Genomic DNA, 17059 nt, shown 5'->3' on the forward strand with positions numbered 1-17059 from the left:
AGCAGTGTTTAATTGTTTTGTACCGATTCGCTGGACCCTCAATAAATCTGTACACCTGAGTTTTTTTATGTACTTTCCCCAGCTTCATATTCCAGTTTGTTCCACCCTGAAGCTTGTTTCTGAAAAAGTTGCGTCCGGCCGTTTTTTTTGTAATAATATGTAAATATATCTCTATGAATTGGTTTATTAGTTTTTTTAATGTGCAAATATATCTGGTATGAATTGGCGGAGAAGTTAAAATTCAATTCGAACGTTATTTATCTGAGCATATGTACTGTGTACGACATATAGCATCCTGTACCCTAAATACTGATATCTATCACGCACCGGGGTATAAATCGCTCTCCTATAGGCATGCACGAGCTGCGGCATAAAGGGACGGGGGGTTAATAAAATAAACATTATATTCTCTTAATATTTTGTAGCTTGATTGCATGCATGGCGCGTTGAAGGAGACAGATTTTTCCAGTACAGTATAAAAGGAGGAGGACGGACAAAGCCGGCACAAAGAAACCTTCGTATGCAACGCGCCCCGGCGGTGGACCTGTTTTTGTAACCTGTTTTGCATTATGGAATACACATTAACTACCAAAACTTGCGATCAAAGAAGCTGCTTGATAATACCGCTGAAGAACGACAGTAACTCGTGCGTTTCTGCGCCTTAGTTATATGAGCACTCAGTGTCATACATTTCGTTATGCCCCATGCCCGGTTGTACTTGAATGCACGAGCTCGCCTAAATGTTCTTCCCGGCGAAAGCAGGTATTTTGCAGCGTCCTTATTTACAATTCCGCAACGCACAGTTTTCTGGGAAGTTTATAATGTTTTTTGCAAGAGTAATGCTTTGAGACGGCTGTGAGAACCTGCGCGCGCTTCGTGCATTAAACTAAAAAAAAAAATGCAATGACAAAGAAAAGAAAAAAGAAAAAGTGCGCAGGTTGGCGCACTTCTGACTTTCCATGGCAGGCGGTATCGAGCCTGTTTCCAAAACAAACCGGTGAATAACCTATATTCTATGAGCAATTGAAGGAAATCTCAATATGGTCACCATTCTCTTCTTTAGCTATGAATCCGATTTTATCACTATCGGTCACTGACGAATGCGTAGTGGTAAGCCCACCCAATCTAGCCAGATAACGGGGCTATTTTAATGAACTGTTGTGATGACGTATGCACCTCTCCAAAAAGCAACTCTATATATTTTATTGAGAGTCAATATTGCCAGGTGTACAACGTATCTTGCGTCAATTTTGCCGCGTGTGTAATTTCCTGGCGCTTTGAGACGTTATCTGGGTACACAAAGCTTTATCTGCAGGACGGCGAGCTGTCTACGTCAACGAAGACAACCTTGAAGTGGAGACGCGCAGTCAGATATGCCATCACTTCCCTTGCTTAAAAAATAACTGTATAGGATTTTAGCTGGCTGAGGTACTGTTTTTGACAAAAACCACAACATAAATTGCAAACTAGTGAACCGGCTGCTGGCAGAGGTGTGTGTTAATTTAGTTAAACGGAACTCATGCATCGGTTGAGAAATTCTACCCCTTGAGTGCCTCGCCAAATACCCTCCTAATCATTGTAGCTCAATTGATAGATCCATCGTGTACTGTAAAGGGTTGCCTCAGAAAAAGCAAACAGCGCCCCGTATTACCCTCACTTTTGACATCGAATCGACTTTCGTGATGATTTGCCAATGTTTTCCAAACATGTAACTAGCTTTTAATGAGCGGCATAATTAAACATAAACACAACTTCAATTCGTTACATAATTATACCGTAAACATGGTTGTCACCCGTAACGTGCTTAGTAAATTATCCAGGCGTGAGAGAAACCGAAAACTGACTCCTAAAAATTGTGAGAAATATTTGTTTTCGTTTTTTATTATTTTTACAATTGAAGATTGAAGCCGTAACTTAGTCAAGAAAACTACGGCCCCGGACGTTTTATTTGTCCGAAGGGGGACTTCACAAGTTTCCTTATAATTCAAGGCCATTTCCTTGAGTATCGATATTCACCAGAGTCAGATGTATTGTACTGAGTACACTTTTATACGCAAGCACAGGGGACGGACACAAAGGAGAGGACAAGGACAAGCGCTTGTTTTTGTCCACCCGTACCCAGTCGTCATATGAAAGGGGAGGAAGATAAGGGATTGGCACAATGAAAGAGACTAGTCTGTTTAATCGGCTCACTCTCTTATCGTCCTCCTCCCTCATATGAGATGGCGCACGAGAAGGCCCCCTGAGTGGTATAAGACCTCATTACCCGCTTATCTGCTCCACATTTTCACAATGGAAGCCGTCGTGGAGGAGAAAGAGGTCAGATCGGAAACTCAGGATGTGGACATTCCTGACGTTCACTTAGGGCAATATTTCCGGTCTATCTGCGAAAGGTTCAAGGACCGGACAGCACTGGTTGGTGAAACACTTTCAATTCTTTATGGGGCGGCGCTTTTACCGGCTAATTTTTGTTTATAGACTTAAGTAAATTTTCAAGCGTGGTCCGCCACACGGGATATCGTCCTGTTGAGACCATTGGTCCAGTTTCTTCACTTCACTTCAATCTAATACCTTAAAGACCCCACCCCCCCGGTTACCTGGTTAGGTGCATTACATAAGGGGTGAACCCCCCCCCCCCCCTCCCCCCCCGGTTAGGGGTATTACATAGGGGGCGGGCTGTACGAATAAACAATTGGAAAAAAGTGCAACATGAATTTACCGTGATAGATTAAGTGTGACACTTTCTGTGAAGCTTGAATGCAGGTGATGGCAGCGATGTTGTTGGAAAGATCGTTCTAGTCATTGGCTGCGCGGGAAAAAAGTGAGGCAGAAAAGGTGACTGCGCGGGACAGTACGCGATCGATCTGGAGGAGATGACCGGTGCGCTAGAGTACGATGTAAAGTGTAAAAGAAATTGTGAAAGAGAGAGACGCTGGAAATGCGGCGACGACGAGAAAAAGTTAGAAAATAGGATTCAGCTTTTAGGGACGATACGCCGACATTGTATGAGTATGAAGCATATCTGAATTTGGTGGCGGAATTTCGAAGTGCTTCGAATCCGTTGATAAGATACACTTGGTGTGGACTCCAGATTGTGGATGATGCGTATTCAAGTTCCCTGATTATGAGAATTGACTGGCGTCTCTTTCGAGCGCTCGGCCTCCGGCACGCGATCGTTGCCTTTGGCCGTGTTTTGGCTGAGTGTGCGTGCCGAAGCGTTATCGAATGTAGGAAGCTGCTCCCTGTCGTTTTCATCCTTTCAGTGACTAGACGTAATTATTTCCTTGAATCGAATTTTCGCGTCTTCAACAACACTTATAGGGCTCAGCGAAACTCTTCATACATAGTTTCCCCGTTATATGAGAAGAGGAAGTTACGCGCAGAGGCAGTTAACCTTGCGAATATCTAGCTTGACGTTATGCCTGAGCCCTATATTCAAGGGTGTCACGGAAACCGAGCGTTTCGTTTTACGGCTTAGGTGTCTCGGCAAACAGGCTATATTTCTGAGACAAAGCTCCATTGTTTTCCTTTGCAACGGACCACGCTGGGGGTTGGAATTAATACATTGTTCGCGAACTCCTCGTGGCCGTTGGTGTGACAGCTGAGACTCTCTGCAGATCGACGGGATTACCGACGAACGCTGGAGCTACGCCCAGCTTCTCGAGCTTTCGTCCCGGGCGGCAGCGGGTCTCCAGAAGCTGGGCTTCAGGCCGGGTCAACTGGCCGGCCTGCACTGCGACGCCACTCCGGACATAGTAGTCGCCTTCTACGGGATCGCGCTGAGCGGCGGCAGTATGGTTTTCGCCAAGTCGAGTCTTACGGAAAGTGAGTACAGCATTTTTCGGATGCGCCGACTACACGTGTTTAGGGGGGACTCATTTGATCGTCACTCAATGGGGCATATATCGGTAAACAAACCTGAGTTTGGAAAATGCACGAGGGTATTGATTCTTTTTGAGGTGCATGGGGTTTCCCCTGAAAGCTATTGAAATGTTTAATAAAATCTTGAAATATCACGATTTTGTCTATTTTGAGCGCATTTTGAGACAATTTTGGAGTTAAAATTATTTAGAAGATAAACGTGACAAAATGAATGCTAGTACGACGTAGAGGTTTCTCCTATATTAATGTTAAGACTCTGAAGGAAGGCTAACTGTCTTGCTACTTGCCTATTGGTGCAAATACATTTTACAGGGTTGGTTTCGCCATCTTTTTTTCAATGGGTTCAACGAGATGGCGACACCAGTACCAAATTTCCCAAGAATGAGCATTTGTTGTGTTTGCTGCTGTTTTCACGAGCCCGCACGGACGACAGCTCGCGGTACGATTTCTTTGTTTGACTCCGCCGAGATCAGTTTCGACGTTTTGCCGGAGAACGATTTGTGTGAGATTTCTGCCTGCTGCACCACGCATAAACTAGGACCAATGATAGGCGAAGCGTGTATTGCGTAGTGATGCCATGGTAACGTGCTGTGTCTCACCGCCGCGCGACGACCTTCTGCGTGTTGGCCACTTTCACACCCAGCGTAGACTTGGATTGTGCATTATTTAGCCAATGTTGCCTCTCCAGGTCGCGGACCTTTCCTCTGACCTCTGCCTCCCACGCCGTAGCTGTCGACGCTTCTGTGAGCTCAGCAAGGAAGCCGAGCTTCCGTTCTTGCTAGTAGAGGCGTGTTTGCTAGCAGTTCTGCAGCCCAGTCAAGTGGGTACACCTGAACAGTCTCTTCACCCAGCGGCAGTCATCCAGATGTCGAAGACGTCCGTCGTAATGGATTTTATTCGTCACTTCTCGTGCTGCAACGAAAATCAACGCAAGGTATCTCTGAATGGCCTCATTCATTTGCTACAGTCCCAAGACAACCTTGTGCTGCCCTCCAAATCTCCCCCTGACTACGTTCCATATGAGTTCGAACGTCTCCTTGAACACACAACACAACATTGGCAAAATTAGACCGGGCACCACCACCGCCTTCCAGAGCCACCGGGACAGAATGAATCGTTTACAACTCCACGAATTGCGTTTCTGGAGACTGCCTGTTCCTCAGATTGCTGATTGGCGGAGGCGAGCATGATGTTCTTGCAGGTAGCCTTCTGTGTTATCAAGTGTTATTTATGCCCATGTCCTTGTACGCGTTCACTACAGCTACGCTGTTCACGCCAAAGCGGAGGTTTTCGAGTGGTGCTTCTGGCAGGCCTGAAGACAGCACCGCTGTTGATTTCGTTGCGTTGAATTTCAAAACAAGCCTGCTTGCTAGCTCGGTTTATATGTCTAGGAGTTTGTGGATATCAAAGACGGATGACGCCATCAGAACCACATAACCTTCGCAGTTGTGTCCTTGTAATACCCAGTCTACGATATCTCGATCTTCAGAGGGTACCGACGATAATCCCAGTTACGATCAAATGATTTGCATTTCTAACCCGGCTGCGTAGAGCGTGTACAAAAGTGCAGAAAGCAGAGCGGACGTGTTTTGAAGCTCTGGTCGACTTGGGAAACTAAGTAGTTTTATTTGCTTCGTATTTTTGGTACTTAAAGTGTACATGGTGTAATAGAGGTCGATATAAATAGCGACAGAGTTAGGGATTTAAGTTAACGTAGGCAGCCAGGCGGGCCATAGGAATCTATAGTGCGGTCGGTCTTTGTGTAGTTTTTTGGAGGTTTTTTTTTGTGATAGATGCGCGGGTTTTTTAGTAACTATGCGAATAGTCAAAAGGCAGAAAGGTGAAGGGTGACTTCAACATGGTGGGATGCGAAGAGTGCTATCGGTGGTGCTATTTAGAAAAAATCAACTTCGGAAGCGTAGCTGAGGCAGAGAAAAGTAGCTTCACCTAGTACTAATTCTTTGAGAAGATCGAGGAAGGCCTTAGAAGGCGAGTGGAAGGCTAGATTTGAACTGAGGAGGGGGCTGTTAAGGAAGAGCTGGTGAAGCGGGTCCTGCCTAAGGCGCAGGTCGGGGAGTTGACCGGGGGGGAGCCTGAAGTGGGGTGGCAGGAGTTTGATGCGGGCTGAATTTTGGAAGCAGGAGGAGGAGCTCAGGCAGGTGGAAGCGCGGAAGGCAGGGCTAGAAGAGAGGAAAAGGGAGTATGAGGATAGAGTGGAGCGTCTAATCGGTGCAGTTAAGGAAGAGAAGGGGAAGAGCGAGGAAGGACAAACAATGATGGCAGAATTGCAGGGTATCCTAAGGGTAGAGGTTAAGAAGAGGATCGACCTAGAAACATGGTGGGAAGATATGAAGACTGAATCGACAGCGAGTATAGTGCCAGAGGTGCAAAGGGCTAAAGAGCAGGCAGTGAGCAGTTCCGACTCGATTGAGGTTGCTAGGACCTATAGCGAAGCAGCGCAAAATGAGGAGGAAACAACTCGATTGATGGAGCCTAACCTGGTACCGATGGTAAATAAAGGGGGTAGCAGCGTAGTGCCAGGAGGGGAGTACAGCCGTCGGCATTTAGGAGAGTCATAGTAGTGGGAGACTCCAGCGTGGCACGGACCGTAAAGGGAGTGCTAGGCAAGGAGAAAGAGGACAAAAGGCTGCGAGTAGAAGCCCAGCTAGGAACATACATGGTAGATGTCATTGCCAAAGCGGAGAGGGTATTGTGGGACAACATGGAAGGGGAAAACCTAGTGTCGATCCAACGCAGGACCCAACGACGTGTTGAACGGGAAGCCAGCACCTGGGATGACAAATAGAGGCAGGACTGGGTAAATTAAAAGCGGTCAGTGAGAGGTGGCATGTGGAAATATGCACTATCCCACGGGTCCGGGACAATCTCTTGACATCGAGAGGCGGGTCATTGAGGCGAACAGAGTGATTAAGGGGATGAGTCGACGACCTGAGTACGGCGTAAAATAGATAAACTGGTAGGGTTATCCGGCTGGCTCCTGCCCTTTTACACGGGGTGGAATCCACTACAGTCCACACACAGTTAGGAGGGTGGGAGGGAGGCTGGGTCGTCATGTTGCAGCTTTATTGGGGACCCACAGAGTGTGGGGGGCACAGGTGTACCAGAGTTGGGAGACGCTTCTGGGTGTGAATTCAGAAAGAGCAACAGGGAGAGCAGAAAGAAGCCCCGTAGAAATAAGAGAAAGAAATATGCTCAATATAAGGTTTATAAACATGCAGGGAGATAGACACAGAATAAAGTAGGAGGAGATGGGTGAACAATTAGAGGCTGAACATTACACAGTGTATGGGGTAGCAGAAACTCACCTTAGAGGTGAAGAGGAACCACCGTACAAGCTATGCTACTCCTGGATGAGATGCAACCGGATGGAAGGAGAGCGCAAACGCGAAGCTCTAGGCATGGTAGTTAAAGGACAAGACTGGGAAAGAGAGAAGGAAGCCTGCAGAGAAGACTTGCGGCTGAAAGGTAGGGTAACAGGTCTGAAAACTCTTCCGAGGTCTGCTTACCTAAAAATGAGAAATGACTCAAGGGAGGATAATAGGGAACACTTTGCGTGTATATCGAGGGACATAAGAGAAATCGGCCTTAATAAAAAAATAATTATCATAGGACACATGAACGCCACTTAGAAGAGTTTGACAGATTCACAGATAGAACCGGAACGTTTCAACGAGATTTCTGTGATGCCCTGGACCAAGTGTTAGCTAACGCAATAGAAAAATGCGACAGGAAAATAACGTGGAAACGAAACAACTCACACTAAAGAGTAGACTACTGCCTCATGTCCCATAAACTGCATGACAGGCTAGGAATTATGAATATAGATGAGGAAGGTACACAACACTTAGAAAGTAACCACGAAAGAATTAACATTAAATGGTGCGCATCTGAACCAGAACAACAAGCTCAGAAACGAGCTGGTAGGCCGAAAGCAATTGAAGCTAAAATTAAAAAAAAGTATCAAAAAGTATTCAGAACATAGAACCGAAACAACCAGCAAGGGGATAAACTATGAAGATCTAATACGAATCTTTCGAATAGAATTAGAAAAGCGTCGGATTAAACAAAGAAGAAAGCAAAAACTAAGCCACAAACCAAAAAGCTGGTGGGATAAGGAGGTCAGAGCAGGCATATTGTGGCGCCAAGAGGTATCGAGAGATCATATGTGGTCAAATAAAAGGTGAGCCTTGTCAGCTAAATTAGTCTCAAAATGGGAGAACTTCCAAGAGCGGAAAGGGGAGACGGCAGTTTTAATACAAGCCAAATTTGGAAGTGCAGGAATGCAGTGGATGATGAAAAAAAAAAAAAGATAGGGATGCGGCAAAAAAGTTTTTGGAGCACATTAAAGCGCAGGGGAGAAAGACAGTGGATTTCCAACTCGTACTGACCACAAAGGAGGGGAGAAGAGTTGAGGGGTAAGAGGCACGGGAATATATTAGGCAGACAATCGAAGATGCTTTCTTCCAGCTTGAGCAGAGGGAGCAGTTGATAGCACTGACAGCAGCAGTGTAGAGGAAGAGCATAATTTTGTAACAATGGAGAGGACCATACAAGAATCGGATAAGGCAGAAAGTAAAGTTTCAGCAGGTACAGCGACAGGCCGAGACGGCTACCCATAGAACTCTCGAAGACAATAGAAAAAACTAGCAAATTAAAGTTACGGCATGTGGTTATAATGTATTGATTATGGAAAAAGAGGCACTCAATGATTGGAAACTAAGTAAAATGAGTCTAATATATAAAGGCATAGGAAACGAAGACAACATTAAGTCATACCGCCATATAACCGTAGCTTCAGTTGTATACAGATTAGCTATGCAGATGGTAAAGCGGAGAATAGAGAAAATTGTCAGAAGATATGCAAATACAGGGTGAGCTCTAAAACGGCTCCCGACGAGATAAAAGTCTGGCAGGTGACTTAATTCTCATTGCACAATGTATAGAAATAATAATAAAGGACCAGACTTCTTGGTGATTAGCTTATTTTGACATCAAGGGAGCGTACTATAATGTGAGGCTGAAATTTCTGTGGTCCGCTGAAGGAATATAACTGAGATGCAAATTTGGTTAGGTTGCTTCAGCAGGTGTATGCACAGAATTAGGTAGTTATACCATGGGAAGCAGAAACTACACAACTCGCGACAACAAAAAAATGGCTAAGGCAAGACTTCCACTGTCAGCTCTACACTTCATGATATATCTCAGGGAAATGGAAAGGAAATTAGAGCAGAGCAGCTTAGGTTTTGATGGGAGTTATATGGAATAAGGCAGAAATTTACTACAAGTAATACCAGGACTGACGTATGCGGACGACATAGTACTTATAGGGAAGACAACCAGTATACGTTGCAGAAACTAGCTGTGATATGTGGAGAGGAAGGGGACACCTTGGGCATGAGTTTTAGTAGCGACAAGTCTGGAATAATTGTGTTCAGTGGGGAGGAGAGGGGACCCCTGAGGATGCCTTGTAGTATACCATGTAGGAAAATACAAATATCTGGGAGTCTGGCTCACTAATAGAAGGAAATATCTAGAGGGACACGTGGAGAATATAATAAGAAAAGGAAAAATATATTAATCTATTATGAAGCTCAAGAATCTATGGAACAATAAGAGATATGAAGTGGTAGGAGTATATAGAAAGGAGTGATGGTACCAGGACTGTGTTTTGGTATTGGGGTACTGTGCATGAAATCAGAAATTCAGTCAGGATTAGAGAATCGACAAAGATGAGTAGGCAGATTGGCACTGGGAACACATAGCAAGACACCAAATGAGGGAGTACAGGAGTACATGGGCTGGTCATCTTTTGAGAGCAGGGAGACAGTTAGTAAGGTAACATTTAAACAAAGGTTGACCGAAATGGATGATACGCGGTGGGCACGGAAGGTATTCATGCTTTATACATAGAAAGTTTAAACACAAAATGGACGAACCGAACCCGAAAGCTTACATTTAGATACCTACATACTATTGGTATGGCTGAGCAAAGTACTTCAGTGTAAACAGGAGTCAAAGAGACAGAAAGAAAAATGTGGGAGGTAGGAATACAAAAAAGTGACCTCTAACAATGGACGGGACACAAAAAAAAAGAACATAAGAAAGAAACTGTATTTGACAATTCACTTGGAACTTCTTTACTGTTTGAGACGAGAACGGGAGTTTTGAGGGCGAGGACGCATAAAGCTAAATTTCAGGGGGCGGACAGATTATGAGGGGCCTGCCATAATGAGAGCGATAGATTAGAGCACTTGGTATTGAAGTGCACGGGGCTTCGCTCTGTACTCCCTGAAGGGGTAACAGATTTGGCCGGGGCCCTGGGTTTTGATGGCGACGATGGAAGGACGGTAGAGGAAAGGATCACAGCCACAGAAGAGGCGATTATACGATTGCTGGATATTATCTAGGGAAAACTGAATGATGCACAACTAATTAGCACATCTGGGGACAGGCGGGACAGAGGAAAATTGGGACTTCCTCTCGCGCGGCTCCGACCCAAGTCTCAACCCTGTCCCCCATTGGGTCCGGTGCTGGGGTAGCGCCATCTATGATAGACCAGAGGAAAATTGGCGGCTCCCTCACCGGGGGGGTGGGGGGGGGGGGAGTTTTTTTTAAAGGCGGGTGTGATGTTAAGTTTTTTTTCGCCCGATTTTCTAGAGGTTATCCTGGTGATATCCCACACTGCCTGGTGATAGTTAGGGGGAGAAACTTTTCCTAGAGGGCGCGAGGAATCATATGTTTGTCTTTTTATGCTTAGGCTAGTGGCGCAAGCTACCGCCTGATACAAAGGTTCTGCCCATTAACATCCATCCATCCACCAGCACTTTTTCAGACTTCACGGAACCCTGAGAAATTGGTCTCTTGACGTTGCGAGCATGATATCCCGGGAAATATCCCGAGACGCATGATGGCCGATTTTGAAGCCCTCGCCTGAATCCGTTGGTTAGAACGAAAAATATAGCCATCCGCTGAAAATGCAAGCGTGTAATTATCATTTACGGATATTATGGATTATACTTCGCCCGTTTCAGAGCTTTCCGGGGATATTTCAAGTTTCGATTGTGTGCCCCTTTAGCTATTTTGTTCCGAAACTTGCAAAGTGTCGCTTTCGCCATCGATGCCTTTGCGGGTTACATTTAACTTAGATTCGTGTAAGCGAACACTGCAGATGAAGCTTGATCTTAATGGCATAACACTCCACTGCTTATGGTTTTAAAATTATATTTAAGTAAAAAAGCGATTGTAAAGTCGCTCAAAAGATGGTCGTGATACTTCCGAAATAAAACATGTAACTTTCATGTCACTTTCTTTCAATTAAAACGGTATGAATTATTAAAGCAATACAATTTAGGAAATGATTTTCATTCGTCTTGTTTTATTAGTTTGCATGAAGTGCTTTTTGTCGGGGAGCTGATGAATTATCATTTTTATGAGTAAAACGTTAATACAATAAACATCTTGTGTGGACCATGCATCCGGTGCAGGCTCCAAGGACAAATCCTGTTTTCACTCTGAAATCTTACATTACAAACTATACACAACGGTACGGACAATATGGAGGAGATAAGAACTCTTGTTTTAAATGTAAGCCGTCAAGCCTACAGGCTTCAGCTTGCGAAGAACACATACACTCGGTATGTCTATTCTATCACGGGCTCCATAGGCCAGTGCAGTTTCGCGCCTGGTGACAACTCTTCAGCTAACTCCGTCGTGTCATAAGGATGTTTGGCGGATTCTGTCAAGCTTAGTCAGCAATGGCCCCTAAAACCACTGAATGTGCCCATACTTCAAAACTTTATGTGGCTAACAGAAACCAAGCTCAATACGTCGTTCAAAAAAGATTGAAAATAAATAAATTAAAAAGAAATTGGACAATATGCTCGGGGAAAACAACTCAGCGTTTAACCATCCTTATCTTGCTAGGGGTGCCGTGCATTAACAATGAATGATCAGTTAAGCAATCCGTGGTGTTTTAATTAATAAAAAAGTTAACTGGTTTAATATTAAATTTAGTAAAATTGTTCAATATCCTGCATTTGTGATTATGTATTTGCACAATGGGGGCTTCAATTAGCTTGAATGTGTATTGCCCTTGCGATGCTTGATCATCGCGTTTTAATAATGCCACTTTATTTCAATTCTTGTTTCCTTTTGTCATCTTGTTTATTAACAAGGGACAGATAACAAAAGCGGCGGAGATGTAAATTAATATATATATATATTTTTTTTATAAATTTTAGTTTGTTATGTTGAAGTATATTTAGGTATCGAGGAAATAATTGACTTTCTGTGCTTTGGAAGCAAGGGAAAACCTAAAGACCAGCAATCTAGCGAATGATTTAAATAATGAGACTGCTTTTGATGTTGGCAGAAATAATCCCCGTGACTGCCGGGTAGAAGGGTCGACATTTGACCAAAAAATGGGGCAAGAAATTAGTTCCTAATATTTATTTAGGCGGTTAATGGATAGGTTAATATATTAATAGCACGATTCAGTGTGTTACCTTTTTTGTACTTGTTGAATATGGTTGTTGCTTTCGCGACATACTTTATAAATAACGTGTCAAAAATCGCAAACGACCGTCGTTTTTTTTTCCTTTTATATGAAATGTACACCAGCTACACTTTTTTTCTGGGTGAGTTCTTGGCCACCTGCCATCATGTAATTATATCAAAATTAATTCAGTATATCGCTGAGTTACGAATTGTTTTGTTGATGAAATAAAATTATTGAATATTTCAGGAGAACTCACTTATCAGTTTGGAGACAGCCGCCCCTGTCTGGTCTTCTGCGATGAAGCAAATGCAGACAAAACAAAATCCGCCTGTGCAACCATATCAAGTGTGGAGGTGAGAAAATATTAATTCAACGTCAAAAGCGCGTTAGTGAATGGGATGGAAAAGAGATCCTTCGGGTATGGCTTTACTTTGGGCTGGAGGGAGTAACATGCTAGTCTGACGGTCTCGGATATATATGAAAGTTAACCGTAACATTTTGGGGTTTTAGAGATTTCAACGCTTTGTTTCAACGCTTTGTTTTCAGATTTCCTTTATGCATTTTGCGCATTGAGCGCAAAATGCATGCACTACAAAATATCTGACGGGCCAATAACGCGGCAGACTATAGGTCTGCCGCGTTTTTGGCTCGCAGAGAAAAATCGCAGAGAAATCGCAGAGAAAGTGGCTTTGCAATTTTAAAACTGTTTTGAAAGGTATAGGTTATACTGTTCATAGTGAACCAAAATATTAGTCGACTTTTTCCCCATAGTCTGATATATATTTAACTGGATAAAACGTATTTTCAATTCAATATACTAATCTAGCCATTCTCATTTTTTCGTCGGTATAGACCAGGGGTGGCCAAACCGCGGCTCGCGAGCCGCATGCGGCTCTTTGCTGGTCCAAGTGCGGCTCGCGGATCCCTCGTAGGGGGACCCCCCCCCCCCCCCCTTCCCGCATTTCCCCAGGAAAAAAAGAAGGGAATTCAGGCAGAATGAAGTACGGCTCGCGGTTTGGCAGCCTTGTACCTCCATACGTACTGTCGTACAGCTTTGTGCACTCATACGTACAGTCAGATTCTGAACAAAATTTAAACTTTGCTTCCCCCCCCCCCCCCCCCCTCGTGGCTCTTAGAAGTTTCGTGGTTTCGTTTGCGGCTCTTAGGCCTGGTCGGCCTGGCCACCCCTGGTATAGACTATATAAGAGTTCCAACAACCTAACATTTCTCGTGATTTTGCAGACTTTGGTGATCTTCGGTGAGCGAGAAAACATGGTCTCTTTCGCGATGCTCAAGAACACTCCCCTGTGCGATCTTCAGCCGGTGTCCAGTGGGGATCCAGAGCAGCTCTTGGCTCTGATCTACTCGAGTGGCACAACTGGATTTCCAAAAGGCGTTATGCTATCGAGTAAAAATATTGTAGCAAACTCCTGCATCATAAGGTCTGTGTTCACGCTTTTTCAGTCCTATGTGCACTTTAACAGAGTCAAAAACTAACTATCGCAGGAATAGTTGTACATGCTTCATAGATGTATATATAATGTTTATAAGTAGAGACGACGAGTGCAGTCGTCTTGGCAGACGTGAGAGTTCACTAAAATCCGCCAACCTCATGCACTGGAGATTGCAGCCGCAAGGAGTGCAATCCCCTGGAATTCGCTGTTGTGATGAAGTCAATGAGAAGCAATGGCATAAATATGTTGTTATATACAGGCAGTGATAGATATCAATATACTTTTCCGTTAAAATTTAGAAAGGAGTTTGATAATAGAGATGTACGATTGTAATATTTTTTGTGCATGCTTGTTCGCGTGCGCGTGCGTCTGTTTATATCAGGCCTGCTATGCTGTTTGCCTTTGTAACAATTGACCTTTAATTTATCCGTTGTGAACACCAGGGCTCTGTACAGATGTGGTACAAGTTGCTCCTTCGGAGCTCACTCAGGACAAAAACACGAGGACCGGCAGAGGTATCGCGGAAGGTGGAACACCGAAACATTAGATTGCGCAGATAATTTGCGACCATCAGTGAATTTCCCGATATACAACCAACCACAATAACCCTCCGGCAGATTTCGATCAGCTCAGCTGGGATTCGAACCCGCGACCTGAAACCCCGAAGGTAGCGCTTGCCCCTGGAGCTTACGAGGCGGTTAAAGCTCAAAATCGAACTAAGTAATACTATTTGCCTGTTTTAATCATCAGCCTGTTGGTATTACAGATATCCATGCGAGCTCGCTGTGTTCACTGAGGCTTCAACACCGCGTAAACTTTCATAATAAGCGCTCAACCCGAGCATCATGGAGGGCAGCGAGGTTGCGCAGATCGACGGGGAGACGCGTCACGCTAGATAATGCTCACGTCACATCATTGCCTTCTCGTCTTGCCGGACACACAGTGACCCCAGGCATCGGTCATTAGACGGGAACGACATCGTTTTGGGAACTGCACCCCTAACGCACGTATCAGGGCTCACCATGTTCAACGTCTCGATTGCTGTCGGAGCCTGCATGGTCTTGCTTCCGGGATCCGAGCCTGGCATTACTCTTCCAGCCATCGATAAATACAAGGTGACCACTGGAAAGTCGCTACCTTTCTAATTATAGCTTGAAGCCTGCTCTCTGATCGTTTGGCATTTTCAACAAAAATCAGATATTATATACACTCTAAAAAAAGTGTATGTTGTTAGACCACTTGTCCCATATAAGACACCCCAAAACTTCAATTCGACGTACTGCGCACTGACGTGCAACCGACGGTACGAAATTTTACGATCGGCTTGATAGCAGATTCGTTCCACTCATTAAGATTATTAAGGCACGTCTCAATGACTAAAAAAATATCGTTTTTTCTTTGACGCTGACCTAATATTTTTATTGACTCTTTTATTCGTACTTTACCTCTTTAATAAGTCATATCGCAGCGTTACAAAGCCCCTTGTAAGAGTTTGGGACGTGTGTTCGCCATTAATGCGCTGTACGTCGAACTGAAGTGCTGGGGTGTGAGACGACGCCCCTTGTTGTCGGGTGTAGTTCGGTATAATCTTGCTTATTTTGCCATTTAATATATATTTGAAATTCGAGATAAGCCAATGAAGTTTGAGTCGGACATAGCAGGTACCAAGAATCTCTGCTTTGGTAGAATGGTGGACAATGGCAACGGGGGTGATTTCGCACGGTAAGAGCAGCTAACGTTTTGTTATCACCCACTTGATGGCTCGTGTCTTTATCGCCATACAGACATTTGACAACAACAATACGCATAACATAGATATTGGCGCCATCATCTTATCACTCGAAAACATTTCGTTTCGTAATTCCGCTTAAAGGGCAACTCCGCTTCATTTTTGATATATAGAAAACTATGTAGCCCTCTTCAGTATCATATAGGAAGACCCCACGTCAAATATTACGATCTAATTCCGTTTATATATTTAATAAACTGGCCAGCAAACCTTCAAGCGAGCCAAGTTAGCGAAATCTGCCAACTCTAGCGTGCGGCGCGAGGCGCAGTCATCAGCGCAGTCAATGCCACGGAGTTGGAGCGGCCAACGTTGAGCCACTACGTCAGAGGCATGACACGTCATTCTCACGTTTTGCTTGTTTTTACTTCTCAGAGCGAAATTGAACGATGACGTCATGAGTTTCTCCTCCCGGTGTTGGCTGACCGGGCGTTCACGTGATCACCGTAACACGGATGCGCTACTTTGCGCTGCCCTGCGCGCTTATCGGTCTGTTTCTCCGCTCCCCTTCTCTTTCGTCTTCTCCCCTTTCCCCTCTCCCCCAGGCCATCACCGTCCACGCCACGCGAAGCGACCTACCCGCGTCCAATAAAAACGAAAAACAAAAAAAAAAAAAACCTTCCCGCGTCGCGTGTTCTGTTTCTCGCTCCCTCCCGAACGTCACAAGACCACGTGGTTCGACGTGACGTGCCATGCCTCTGACGACCCGAGACCGATGTTGCCTGACGCAACCGAAGTTTCGGTTTCGGTATCTGCTGATGTTTAAATTAGGATTACACAAATAATATTACACATTTCGCGAATCCGAAGACGTAGAGTTGTTTAGTAGTGCTTTGTGAATGTGAATCACATGGAAGCCTAAATTTTTCGGAATTGAGCGGAGTTCCCTTTAACTTCGCGGCGCAATGCGCGCTTATGAAGTATGCACGGGGGATAGACTAACATTCAGACACCTCAGCCAAAGCAAATGTCGCTAGAAGCTGGATGAGATATTTGAGTGTAAATTCTTTCGGCTGAGCTATGACTCGCATCTTTACACTACGGATTGGATCGGATATTGCCGGCTATTGGTTTCGTATGGGATGAACAGTCTATCTGCTGCTGCCAAAAGCAACAATAACTACCTTTAGTTCTTGTTCTGACGCCACCAGACCTCAACTCTTCACTTGGCGCAATCTGTAATGTTTTCGGTTTTTCGCACTGCTTCAACCGGTGGGAGGCCCGGACCATGGTTGCCGCAGCAACCATCTGGTCGGAAGTGTTACAGGCGGTCCTAACGCTCTCAGTCATAGTCAAATGTGGATGTCTGAATCAAGCCTAAAAAGCGCCAAAAACGCCTTAGCTGATAGTTGTTTCAAGCGACTGGAAATGTTTCCTTGTTATCATCCTAAAGATGCAGAGTTTCGGAGGTGTCTCTTC

General features: G+C 44.7%; 1 protein-coding gene across 1 annotated transcript in view; it reads left to right on the forward strand.

The window, feature by feature from the left end:
* Positions 1-2292: 2292 nt before the first annotated feature.
* Positions 2293-17059, forward strand: part of LOC121837140 (4-coumarate--CoA ligase 1-like) — a 47533-nt gene continuing 32766 nt past the window's right edge. Inside the window, exons 1-5 of the mRNA XM_042292644.1 lie at positions 2293-2415; positions 3618-3825; positions 12647-12753; positions 13643-13842; positions 14798-14969. Coding sequence (XP_042148578.1) covers positions 2293-2415; positions 3618-3825; positions 12647-12753; positions 13643-13842; positions 14798-14969 — 810 coding nt within the window. The remainder of the gene's footprint in view (positions 2416-3617; positions 3826-12646; positions 12754-13642; positions 13843-14797; positions 14970-17059) is intronic.

This window comes from Ixodes scapularis, unplaced genomic scaffold (assembly GCF_016920785.2).
Source record: "Ixodes scapularis isolate PalLabHiFi unplaced genomic scaffold, ASM1692078v2 PGA_scaffold3__209_contigs__length_174095766, whole genome shotgun sequence".
In the NCBI taxonomy this organism is placed as follows: Eukaryota; Metazoa; Arthropoda; class Arachnida; order Ixodida; family Ixodidae; genus Ixodes; species Ixodes scapularis.